The following is a 13234-nucleotide window of genomic DNA, read 5'->3' as shown; positions in this document are numbered from 1 at the left end:
CACCTGATTATTCTTCACAAAGTTCAGACATTTTAATAATAAAAAAGTATAATTGTAATTATTACAAATAACTACTATATAAAAAATAATTAACTACTATGTATAAATAACTACTTATAAAAAAAAAGGTTTGTTCCTCAGCGAAACGTTCAACTGGATTTTTTGGATATATTTAAGGTTTTGTTCCTTATCAAAAATACGGAAAAACTTGATTAACCTTTAAGAGGTTAATATTCTTATAAAGAGTTTTACGATTGTAAATTTTGGTATTTCTTAGCAAGTCACTGTTTTAGATATTGAAATTCAAAGTTTTAAATTTTGTTAAAATCATATCTCGGGAAAGGAATGGTAAAGAAACATCTTTATCTGAAAATACTTCAGATTTAAATTGGAAAAGAATTGTGGTGGGTGCGCCTTCCCGCACCCATAAGCATCGTCTTTTCTTAATTTACTGATATTCAATTAAATTTTATAAAATTAATTTTAATAAAATAGAATTTATTAAAAGATAATTTATTAAATGGTTTAAACTGAATAAATTAAAAACTTCTTAATCGTCAAAAAATTATCTTACAGGTTATAAAACAATAACAGATTTTCAAAAAAAAATTTGATTCATTAAAAGATGAGAATTATTTGTAAATTTAAATTATTATTATTATCAAAATATGATTATGGATGAAAACGTTTCAACACAAATACAATTGATGAAACTTAGCGTTACCTGCTGATTTCAAATATTTTATAACACCATAATTATAATACATTTTACCAACAAATATTTTTAACATCGAAATATCTTTACAGGTTAAAATCTTGTAATAGAAACGAATAAAAATCCATCAAATTATGTATAGATAATTTCATGATCATTTTAGTTAAAAAATTAAAGTGCTATAATATTTTACTATTTTTACCCTTTGGAGATCAAAAATTAAAAAAAAAGAAAACGTAATATGTACATTACGAATGCCTTGCAACAATAATTTGTTTTTGTTTTTTTTTTAACCTCTGGGACCACCGTTAAGCATTGCTTCAGAGGATGAAATGAATGATTTGGTATCGTGTGTGAAACTGCCAAGCCTGCCCGGGATTCAAACTGAAGACCTCCGGATGAAAGGCCGTTACGGAACCACTCGCGCCACAGGGGCCGTCAACAACAATCATTTCCTTAAATTTCCTACAATATACATTTAACAAAGATAAAAAAGAAAATCTGTAATATATTTTAATAAGTAAGACTTAGTAGTTCACCGACAGAGTAGCCTAACAATGGTTCTCTGTAAAAGAGAATTTTGGAATTTTATTAAAAATATATTGGTGGTGACATCATATAAATGGGTCATAATTCGTTGAAAACACCAATGGAAACGTAACCACTTATGCTAAAATAGTGTACTGTTAATTTACATAAAACTGTTCAGTTCTATTTCTGTATTAGTTTTAATTTTTGTTTTTTTATTTTGATAGAGTCGGATATTATTATTATTTTATAATAATTAGTGTGTATTTAAAAAAAAAAATTAATATCGATCTACATGATTTATATAAAGGAGTATCAAACATAATCTGACAGAACAATTGTGATTATTTTTATTTTCCCATCTAGATAGCGTTATAGCAGAACTATAGTTCTAGAAGAGAAAGTATTTTAATTGGTCTAATTTGGGCATAAGCGGTTTTCATCGGACCTTGACGTTTTGACACCTAAGGAACCCAAAAAACTGGATTGAAATTTTCTGTATATTAATGTTCGTATGTGACGTATAATGTGTTCGGTGATGGCCTCTAAATCACCTTATAGCTCCACAACTACTGAACCGATTTTACCAAAATTGATCAGGTTACTTCTTTTTATACAAAGGGATTGGTGCCATTAAATTTTTAACTTAAAAGGTCAAGGGGGTGAAGCTATAGAGCAAGGTTACCCTCAATACCTCAAGATTTCGCCTAATTAACGTCATATTTTTCTTGGGCACATTTGTAAAAATTATAAAATAATAGTATTTGCAAATAAAAAAACGTTTTTGAAAAATCGTACTTCACCCTAAAAAATGCTCTAAACTACTGCTGTGTTGTGACGTCACACGTGAGCGGTAGAATTAATAAATGAATAATATTTTAAGTCTAAAAATTTAACTCGGTCTGGCTGTATCTCGAACTCGATCGCCTGATTGACTTGGTACCTGGTGTGTTAAGCCTCACGGATACACCAGTTTCCCGACCGAATAAGCGAAGTTTGTTCTAAGTTGTGATAGTTTAATTAGTGCCGACTGTCGCCGCTAGGACCACCACACCCACCCACCGGGTTGGTCTAGTGGTGAACGCGTCTTCCCAAATCAGCTGATTTGGAAGTCGAGAGTTCCAGCGTTCAAGTCCTAGTAAAGTCAGTTATTTTTACACGGATTTGAATACTAGATCGTGGTACCGGTGTTCTTTGGTGGTTGGGTTTCAATTAATCACACATCTCAGGAATGGTCGAACTGAGAATGTACAAGACTACACTTCATTTACACTCATACATATCATTCTCATTCATCCTCTGAAGTATTATCTGAATGGTAGTTACCGGAGGCTAAACAGGAAAAAGAGGACCACCACACCCACGCGAATTAAATACGGTGTGCAAGCGCGTTTCAGTTAGAATCATTGAATTAAATAAACATAAATATAAATTACATTTAAATAAAATGATAAATATTTTAAATTAAGTTGCATATGTACACGCGGCTGAAGCCGCGTTCCGGGAAGCTCCTACTCCTGTTTTGTCAGCTGTTTTTTAAGAAGTTATAAGATATGATTTACGTCGTTTTACCATATTTGTTTTAAGAAAATCCAACGGCAAAATATTTCAATGTTTCTTTATTAATCCATTTAAGTTTAGTAAGCCGTGATAAATATTTCTATGCTAGTTTAATACTTTTAAAAGCTTTCATTTTCTACATAAATAAATATTTTGATCCTTTAAAGCCAAATTTAAAGAATCTGAATTAATTTTCTCCACCGTTTTCTTTGAGTATTTATTTCATAACAAACCAAACAAATATTAAAAAGAAGAAAAAAATAATAATTGAATTTTATGAATCTTTCTTTTTAGCACTAATATAATCTTAAATTTTAAGGACTAAAATTGACAAAAAAAATTTATGGAAAATTTTATTGCAGAATGGAATTACAAAGAAGGGTTGGTGGAAATTTTACGGTGCGTGACAATATTAAACGACTGGTAACAAGACCGCTTCAAAAACCTTTATAAAAGTATTATTATTATTCATATACGTCCTCTAAAAAATATTAGAAAAAGGACATTTTTTATTACATTTAAAATGAATATACATGAAAAGAAAAAAATAATAAAATATTGATTTGTGTAGAGCAGAAAGCATATCGCGTTATTACTTGAATTCACCTTGTGTAGAACATATTGTACATTTTACTAGTGATTCAAAATTTTACCGAAATTTTATACCTACACTGGTACATCGGAGAGAAAACCAGAAAAAGAAATAAAGTAAAAGAGAATAAAGGAAGTACGAAAGTAAAGGATAAAAGAAAAAGAACAAAAAAAATAAAATAAAAGAAAAGTTACTTAGGTAGTTCAGCGAAGAATGTCGGTCCATTTTGTATTATTCAGACAAAGAGCACACTTGGTAAAACAGTAAAAATATTACAGTTCTAACATTCCACTTTCAGAACGAAATAAAACTCAGACTACAGTCAATATAAACGTTCACAGCTGTACGTTATTTTCTATTCTTATTAAAATTCTGCAAGGAAAAATTAATAATTTTCACTTCACATTAAATTACAGTAACGGTAACCAGTAAAGCGTTTAGGCCGTATTTATTCAATGAAAAAACAATGTTTCAACGAAATCAAAACTTAGTTTATAAAAACCCCAGAAATTGTTAAATAGAATAAAACTTTAAAGCTGATGTGTTGATAAAAATGTCCATAGAAATCGATAAAAATCTACTCATAAGTAATCATACTTGATAAAATTCAATCCTTTAAATACCTCCTTTAATTTTGATTAGAGTCAATGGAAGGAGGTAAATATAATGGTAATAAAATTTCTGTACAAAATAGTTGATAATACTTACCAATTAATAAAAAGGATACCTCTAATTACATATTTTTCTTTTAGTATTTAAAAAAAATAGAAAATGTAGAAATATACAGTTTTCAATCAAAATCTCATTATAAATATCTAAAATTTGGAGTACTACAGTAGTTGTCTAATTTTCAAAGTATACTGGATCATATTTGATAAGGTATTTGAAAACTATAGCTATATACATAGTTTTTATCCATAAACTCCCTCTGTAATTCAAATGACTATTTTAATGGCTGCATAAGCTATAATTAAATAAAAATTAAATGTTTAATTATAAATTATAACCATCATTTTAAATTTTATTTACTGAATAACAAAATAAATTAAAACTGTTTAAGAATTGTATTGTTTAAACGTAACTTTTATACGAAATCCACATAAAAGACGCTATTTTTTAATATAAAAAAGGAATATTCAGCGTTGTACAGAATATTACATTTTTAATTTTATTCATTTAATTGAAAAAATTAATAAAACGGAATTGATTCAAAGTTAAATTAAAAAATGTGCCGTGGGTCAAAACCCCTGGTAAGATTAAAGGTTAAACAAGATTACAGAATTTTAAGATTTTTATAGATTTTATTTAAATTGTAAAATTAATCTCATACTGATAAAAATAATTTTTTACGAGTATAAAAACAGCATTATATAGTCAAAATTTCTGAAATAACGCTATAACAAATTTTAAACTCGTAAATATTTGGTACATATACGAAAAGTTAAATAGAAACACGAGAAAAGAGTTTTCCTATTAAAAACAAAACTCTTATGTTTCTCCGTTAAGAAAGGTTATTGGTATTACGGCAATAAATCACAAAATCTTAATTAAAAACCATATATTCAGAAAAATAAATTAATTAAGAAATACGAAGCTCTCTGTAGAAACATTTTTATAGATGTACTAAAAATATCGGATGCTGGAAAAGTGTAAGAAAGTGCTGAATCAATTAATTATAAGGTTATATTATTCATTTTAAAAGCTATTTTATTGAGTAAGATGATGGCGAAGAAGAGGGGAAAGGAGACAGTGAGACAGAGAGAGAGTGTGAGTGAGAGAGAGATTAAACGAATCTAAAATATTTATTTACATTTGAAATGCCAAGTTATGCATATTATATGCAATAACAACACACTAGATAAGTTTTATATCTCACTTTAATACATTTTAATTTAAATAAAATTGAGTAATTAATTTCGTTGTTTTTCTTTTCCATGTTACTGATAAACAGTGATAAAGCAGTAATTTGCATGAGAGATAGGACGCTGTGTCTTATGTTCAGAGTAGGCGACGTACGCAAATCACGACTTCTTGGCGCTACTCTAAATGCAAGACTTTTACAACACCGTATCTCTCCGGAAGGAGAACGACTTCCTCACTATCAGCATACTCTTAATTTAGCTGTCGATTCAACTGGGTGTGTATCATTACAATTTTTTTAAAAATTATTTATAAGAAGTTATAAATGGTTAATTATTTTACTATTAATATAAATTATTTTATTTTTAAACATATAATTAATGATCAGAAGTTACTTGCCAGTACTGAATACTGATAATACGAAAGTTTGAATAGACAGAACGATATTGAGGTAAATTAAAATCTTTATAGGTAGGAGCGCGTTTGAAAAAAAAGAAATAATTCCTCTAAAAAAATAAAATTATTAATTTCCAGTTATATTATGGAGTGTATTTTTTATTCATAAGCTAAAAAATATGTGCCGATAACTTTTACAATATCAGCTTCCTTAGATCTGCATTCAATGATCTGTCACCTTTTTGTTCGTTTTATTTTTGCAAAAAGATTAGTAAAATTAATCCTATTAAAAAAGCAGAAGAAATATTGCGTATGAAATAGAAACAAATTAAAATTTTACAGTTTTTTTTTTTTTTTCTTCAGTCATTTGACTGGTTTGATGCTCTCCAAGATTCCCTATCTAGTGCAAGTCGTTTCATTTCAGTATACCCTCTACATCCTACATCCCCAACAATTTGTTTTACATATTCCAAATATGGCCTGCCTACACAATTTTTTCCTTCTACCTGTCCTTTCAATATTAAAGCGATTATTCCAGGATGCCTTAGTATGTGGCCTATAAGTCTGTCTCTTCTTTTAACTATATTTTTCCAAATGCTTCTTTCTTCATCTATTTGCCGCAATACCTCTTCATTTGTCACTTTATCCACCCATCTGATTTTTAACATTCTCCTATAGCACCACATTTCAAAAGCTTCTAATCTATTCTTCTCAGATACTCCGATCGTCCAAGTTTCACTTCCATATAAAGCGACACTCCAAACATATACTTTCAAAAATCTTTTCCTGACATTTAAATTAATTTTTGATGTAAACAAATTATATTTCTTACTGAAGGCTCGTTTCGCTTGTGCTATCCGGCATTTTATATCGCTCCTGCTTCGTCCATCTTTAGTAATTCTACTTCCCAAATAAGAAAATTCTTCTACCTCCATAATTTTTTCTCCTTCTATTTTCACATTCAGTGGTCCATCTTTGTTATTTCTACTACATTTCATTACTTTAGTTTTGTTCTTGTTTATTTTCATGCGATAGTTCTTGCGTAGGACTTCATCTATGCCGTTCATTGTTTCTTCTAAATCCTTTTTACTCTCGGCTAGAATTACTATATCATCAGCAAATCGTAGCATCTTTATCTTTTCACCTTGTACTGTTACTCCGAATCTAAATTGTTCTTTAACATCATTAACTGCTAGTTCTATGTAAAGATTAAAAAGTAACGGAGACAGGGAACATCCTTGTCGTACTCCCTTTCTTATTACGGCTTCTTTCTTATGTTCTTCAATTGTAACTGTTGCTGTTTGGTTCCTGTACATGTTAGCAATTGTTCTTCTATCTCTGTATTTGAATCCTAATTTTTTTAAAATGCTGAACATTTTATTCCAGTTTACGTTATCAAATGCCTTTTCTAGGTCTATAAACGCCAAGTATGTTGGTTTGTTTTTCTTTAACCTTCCTTCTACTATTAATCTGAGGCCTAAAATTGCTTCCCTTGTCCCTATACTTTTCCTGAAACCAAATTGTTCTTCTCCTAACACTTCTTCCACTCTCCTCTCAATTCTTCTGCATAGAATTCTAGTTAAGATTTTTGATGCATGACTAGTTAAACTAATTGTTCTATATTCTTCACATTTATCTGCCCCTGTTTTCTTTGGTATCATTACTATAACACGTTTTTTGAAGTCTGACGGAAATTCCCCTTTTTCATAAATATTACACACCAGTTTGTTTAATCTATCAATCGCTTCCTCGCCTGCATTGCGCAGTAATTCTACAGGTATTCCGTCTATTCCAGGAGCCTTTCTGCCATTTAAATCTTTTAATGCTCTCTTAAATGCAGATCTCAGTATTGTTTTTACACAGAAAAAGTTTCTGAGTAATAAGGTAAAATAAACTTAAAAATATGATGTGGACACCACGTGACTTCCTAGTACGCCTACTAAATTACTAATACACATTTTTTTTTTAAATGAAAAGTACATAAATATTTATTTCACTAATAAATAGCTTTTGATAAGTTTTCTTTTTATTGTTATTATTTAATTATTATTTATCGTAATATTTTTTTTACAATCAGAGATTAACAATTATTAATAAATCAATATATTCAAATTAAAAAAAAAATAAAAGCTAAAAAAGAAATGAGATGGACACATTCTAACAGATGTGTCCTTTCCTTGTAAGATTCAAATATTTCATTAATTAAAATTGTATTTGGCTATAAATCTGGAATCAAGGATAATAAGTACCATTTATGATATATAGTTGAAAAGCTCTCAATGAGGGCTTATTACTGCAGTTAAGAAAAAGTCCAAAATCCAATTATTTTGGATTTTGTATTTTGTACACTTTTGGTTCAATCGATCGCAATTAAAAGGGCAAGTGCACAACTAGACGTTACAGCAGTCCTAAATCCAAAATTTCAACATCCTACGGCTAATCTTTTTGAGTTATGCGAAATACATACATACTGACGTCACAGTGAAATTAATGAAAATGGATTCAGGGATGGTCAAAATGGATATTTCAGTTGAAATCTGAAAACCGAAATTTTTCCCATCACAATACTTTCTTCGTACAAGGAAGTAAAAATAAGTATACATAAGTATATTTAAAAATTATGTAAACAATATTTACGCATTTTTTAACTCAATGTATCTCAAAATAAAAACAAATTAAAAAAAATTCCTGGATTGGTGTTTACCCATCCATAAAAAGTCTAGAGGTGTTTTAGATAAGGGCTTATTTTGTTTTATTTTAATTCCTTATTTTTCAAATAGCTTTTATAATCAATTTCCAATATTTAAAAAAAATAAAGTTAAAAAGATTTAATACTAACTACTTTTATTCCAACTATTTTTTTAATTTTTTATCTTTATAAGATAGTAGAAAGTTAAAAAGTTTTACTGGAAATAATTTACGATTTATTTCAACATACAGATCTAGACTGATTGTAAGTATGTACCACGGAAGTCATAAGGCAAGGACAGCGTAGACTGCCTGGAGTGTCCCAACATGACAGAATGTTGTAGTTAGTAATAAGCCAAACGCTTTGCTAGCTAGTATTAATAATTTTGCGTTCTATATTTCCAGTTTTTGTAAACAAAACTGCTCACTATTCATTGTTCGTTTTCTCGTTTTATTTTTTTATTTTTTTTTTGTCTTCAGTCATTTGACTGGTTTGAGGCAGCTCTCCAAGATTCCCTATCTAGTGCTAGTCGTTTCATTTCAGTATACCCTCTACATCCTACATCCCTAACAATTTGTTTTACATATTCCAAACGTGGCCTGCCTACACAATTTTTCCCTTCTACCTGTCCTTCCAATATTAAAGCGACTATTACAGGATGTCTTAGTATGTGGCCTATAAGTCTGTCTCTTCTTTTAACTATATTTTTCCAAATGCTTCTTTCTTCATCTATTTGTCGCAATACCTCTTCATATGTCACTTTATCCACCCATCTGATTTTTAACATTCTTCTATAGCACCACATTTCAAAAGCTTCTAATCTTTTCTTCTCAGATACTCCGATTGTCCAAGTTTCACTTCCATATAAAGCGACACTCCAAACATATACTTTCAAAAATCTTTTCCTGACATTTAAATTAATTTTTGATGTAAACAAATTATATTTCTTACTGAAGGCTCGTTTCGCTTGTGCTATTCGTTTTATAGGTATAATTTTTCAACATTCATCATAGAAATTGTTTTTTATTCACAATGTAATTAGCTTTTCAATCATGATTACCTTTGGAATACCTCGTCCAAAATCTAACTAATGACTTTATAAAATCAAAGGAGATGAATAAAAATAAAAATTTACAACAAAATAACTGAGAGAATTCAGAGATGATTATGTTCAGAAATTCTAGCACGCGTTAATTAACTTTAGTGGCATGATCAGATAGAAGCGTAAAGTCTCAACACAATCAAATAGACTGGGAGAAAATTATAATTTCAATCCGCTTAAAAATTATCTTCACCCCTTTGAATTTGAATCCCAACTTTAATATTATCATTATTCCGCTTATATAACACGCCAAATTTCAAACTCCTTCGTACTCCGTGTTAATAATTTATAGAGGAGTATCATACAAAATACAATCCACGCATACACACACACACATACACACACACTGTTATCAAATATATATATATATTTTTTTTACACCGTTATCAAAAAAACAGTGTAAAATAATTTTTATCAAAATAAAGGCCCCCTGAATTCAAAAAACGAAAAGTTAATATAAACTGAACCCTGTTTTATAATATACCGGGTGATCATAAATTATTCAGCGGATTTTAAATGTTTATAAAACAACAAAAAAATGCATTGTACTTACATGAATATTTTATTTTCAAATAGGGCATTTCAAACAGTTTTGTAAACAACAAATATTAACTTAAAACACGTTTCACATGAGCATCTTTATTGGTCTTTATTTTAGAGATAACCTCTCGTACATTAATGTTTGAAAATAATTAACGCGCGCTACATTATTTTGTTCATTTTTTATTAACCCCTAAAATGCGCTGAATAATTATGCTCAGTTAGTATATTACTGCCATTATATATACAGGTATAATTATAATATATAATAATATAGTTGTATAATGCCGGAAAGAAAACAAATTCTAGTAAATAAAAAATACAGATCTCCTGTACATAATTTAATAATACAATTAATTGTAACAGAAAAAAATTATTTTTTTTCTGTATACTTATTAATTGTACAAAATCTTGTAAATTTTCATTTTTAATTTGCTTAATGATGTTATTTAAATTATTTTATAACAATAAATAAGTTGTTAGGAGATTTCTTCGAAAGTTCTCGGCCTGACAAAGAAACCAATAGATTTTTTTAAATTTTATTTTTCGTTTTTTTTTTTTTGTTTTAACGTAGTCAGTAAGTACAACAGGATATATTTAAACCAACGACTTTTTAATGGAATATTAAGAAATAAAAAGTAAAAAGATTTTTTAATGCAATATATTGCAGTATAATGCAATATCTCCGACTCTGCAAAATAAGCAGTTGTCTCAGCTTTGCCCTCATCATCTGAACTGAATTTTCGTCTAGCGAGCCATTTCTTCAAGTATGGAAAGAGGAGAAAGTAATCGCTGAGAGAAAAATTCGGTGAATGAAAAACCAGTTCGAAGTGTAGGTCATGGAGTTTTGTAACAATAACCCCAAAGACGTCTTTTCAGGCGTTTTATCGTAATGAAAAAGCATTTTCCTTTTCACCTAATATGGCTTTTTGGCCTGAATAACACCATTAAATCAATCCAGAAGTAAGCATAATACTGACCGGAAATGGTCCTGCCTTTTTCCACGTAGTTTAGGAGCACATCACGAGAAACCCAACAAATCATAGCTATGATTTTCCTACAGATGGAATAGATTTCGCTTTCTTTGGCGCACTTTCACTTGCTCCAAAGTATGGTCTCAGTCGGGTAATAATGAATCCATGATTAATTTGTTTTTATAAAATGTCAAAGAAAAGCAGCAGAATCGCGTTTAAGTAAGTCTAAACATTTTCCAAAAGTGTTCAATCGAATCAATTTTTGATCGATTGTTTATTGTATGAAGGTTTATATTTTCAATGTCAGCAATACGGTATATTTGCAATCATTTTATACGGATTTTTGTGAGAATTTCGTCGGTCGTAGCGGTTTTTGAGCATCACTAGCGTTCATACATTATGAGTGTTCAACCATGTTTAAATCCAACAGACTGTTATTTACCGTTGAAAACAAAGAGATAGATTTGTTTAAAGTAGAATGTAAGTCTTTTTATATGTCCGATAAACCTTGTAGAACTTTAAAACAGCTCGAATTTAAATTTTATCGATTTTTTCATATGTAAACACTTGTTTCCTTTACTCGATCGCCATAAATAAGTAACTATACGCGCGCGTCTGAAACTTCGCAGTATGCCATCTAAAGAATCATAGTTGACAATAGTTATTTGGTCACACTTGGGCCTTTGTTTCTTCATCAAACGGAGAACTTTCAAACTATCCTGGTATTATTAGTATTACAATAAATTAATTAAAAATATTTATTTCTTTGTTACAGATCAGAAGTATTTTTATTATGGCCGTTAACCGTCGTTCATCGTATAGATTCAAATAGTCCATTGTACGATTTATCGGCAGCTGATTTATCAACAGCACGTTTTGAAATAATTATCATATTATCCGGTACGGTTGAAACTATGGGACAAGATACTGAAGCGAGAACATCATATTTAGCGTGCGAAATATTATGGGGGCAAAGATATCGTTCGTTAGTTAAAAATACAAAACACGGTTATATTTTAGATTATAGACGTTTCAATCAAACGATACCGGTTGAAACACCGAGATGCAGTGCAAGACAGTTACACTATTGGACTCATAATTATGTATTATTAAATAAAGAAAAAACATTATTAGGAACTGATTTTCATGAAGAAAAAGAAACAAATCATCAAAATAAAGATAATATAAGTAAAGAAAAAATAACAACGGACCGTACATCAAATAAAATTGATAATAACATTAAAAAAGAATTCCATACGTCGTTGATATCATTAATTGATAAAAGATCGCATACTGGTTTGGCAACATTTTCTGGTGATGACTTAACAACAGTGGAAGGATTTTTATGATAATAAAAAAAGTGATTGTGGTAAATCAGAAACAATTTGATTATAAAGTTATATTTCTTTTCTGCAGTTCCTTAACATTAGATTTATAAAGAATGAATCTTCCAGATACATTAAACCTTTTACTGCATTTTCCATATCTAATTTATTATATTTGTTTTTAAAATATCATCTAATCTTTTTCTCTGAATCACTCATTCGTTCAATGCAGTTTCAATTCCATTCCACTTTTCTTTCTCACAACTATAAAATTTGTCACCAATTTTCTTTATAATCAAATTATTTCTTTTCAATTTTTTACTGTTAATGTTCCCTCATCTATTTTTTAAACATTTCGTCCACGGTTTTTGGCTATTATGTTATTGGCTATGATCAAAAATCTTACATCGATTATATTTAAGGGTAAAATAAATAAATAGAATTTAAGTAAAATTAAATAAACATATATTGAACGTTTATTTCTTGTACCTAAATTCTTATATACAAAAGTATACTATAATATGAATAATTAGTAATAAATAATTTTGTACAATAAAATATTTGTAAATTAATTAGAATATGTTATGAGAAATTCAAATAAATATTGAATTGAAATTTTTATAAAATCTTCTTTTTCTTTAAATATTTAAAAAAATGACAAACCGGTAGTGCATTGGAAATTTGGATGAACGATTTATAACGGGTGAAAAAGTCACTCTGCACTTCTATAAGTGTCAAAAAACATATGAAAACTTTTATTTATTTATTGCAAAGAACATAAACGGAAATTAGTTAAAGAGAAAAAAATTAACCTTTTGAAAATCACTCCAGGAAGATGCTAACCATCCTTTTTTACACTTTGTCCGAGTCTCAGACAAAATTCTCACCGACGCATCATAGTACCGTCGTTATTATTTCACGAACTTCTTCTTTAATCCGCACGTTTAAGTCCT

The 13234-nt window shown here is 29.1% G+C and overlaps 1 protein-coding gene across 3 annotated transcripts in view; it reads left to right on the top strand.

The window, feature by feature from the left end:
- LOC142328628 (ATP-sensitive inward rectifier potassium channel 11-like) overlaps positions 1–12719 on the top strand; it is a 92690-nt gene extending 79971 nt beyond the window's left edge. Inside the window, exons 4-5 of one of the 3 annotated variants that reach the window (XM_075372474.1) lie at positions 5347–5532; positions 11732–12719. In XM_075372474.1, the coding sequence (XP_075228589.1) occupies positions 5347–5532; positions 11732–12305 (760 nt within the window). In that variant the 3' untranslated portion in view covers positions 12306–12719. The remainder of the gene's footprint in view (positions 1–5346; positions 5533–11731) is intronic. The other 2 variants (XM_075372473.1, XM_075372472.1) reach the window with 2 other exon arrangements.
- Positions 12720–13234: the final 515 nt, after the last annotated feature.

The sequence above is a fragment of the Lycorma delicatula genome, chromosome 8 (genome assembly GCF_047948215.1).
Source record: "Lycorma delicatula isolate Av1 chromosome 8, ASM4794821v1, whole genome shotgun sequence".
Lineage (NCBI taxonomy): Eukaryota > Metazoa > Arthropoda > Insecta > Hemiptera > Fulgoridae > Lycorma > Lycorma delicatula.
The sequence above is the reverse complement of the archived record's forward strand: the minus strand, read 5'-3'. Positions and strand labels throughout refer to the sequence as shown.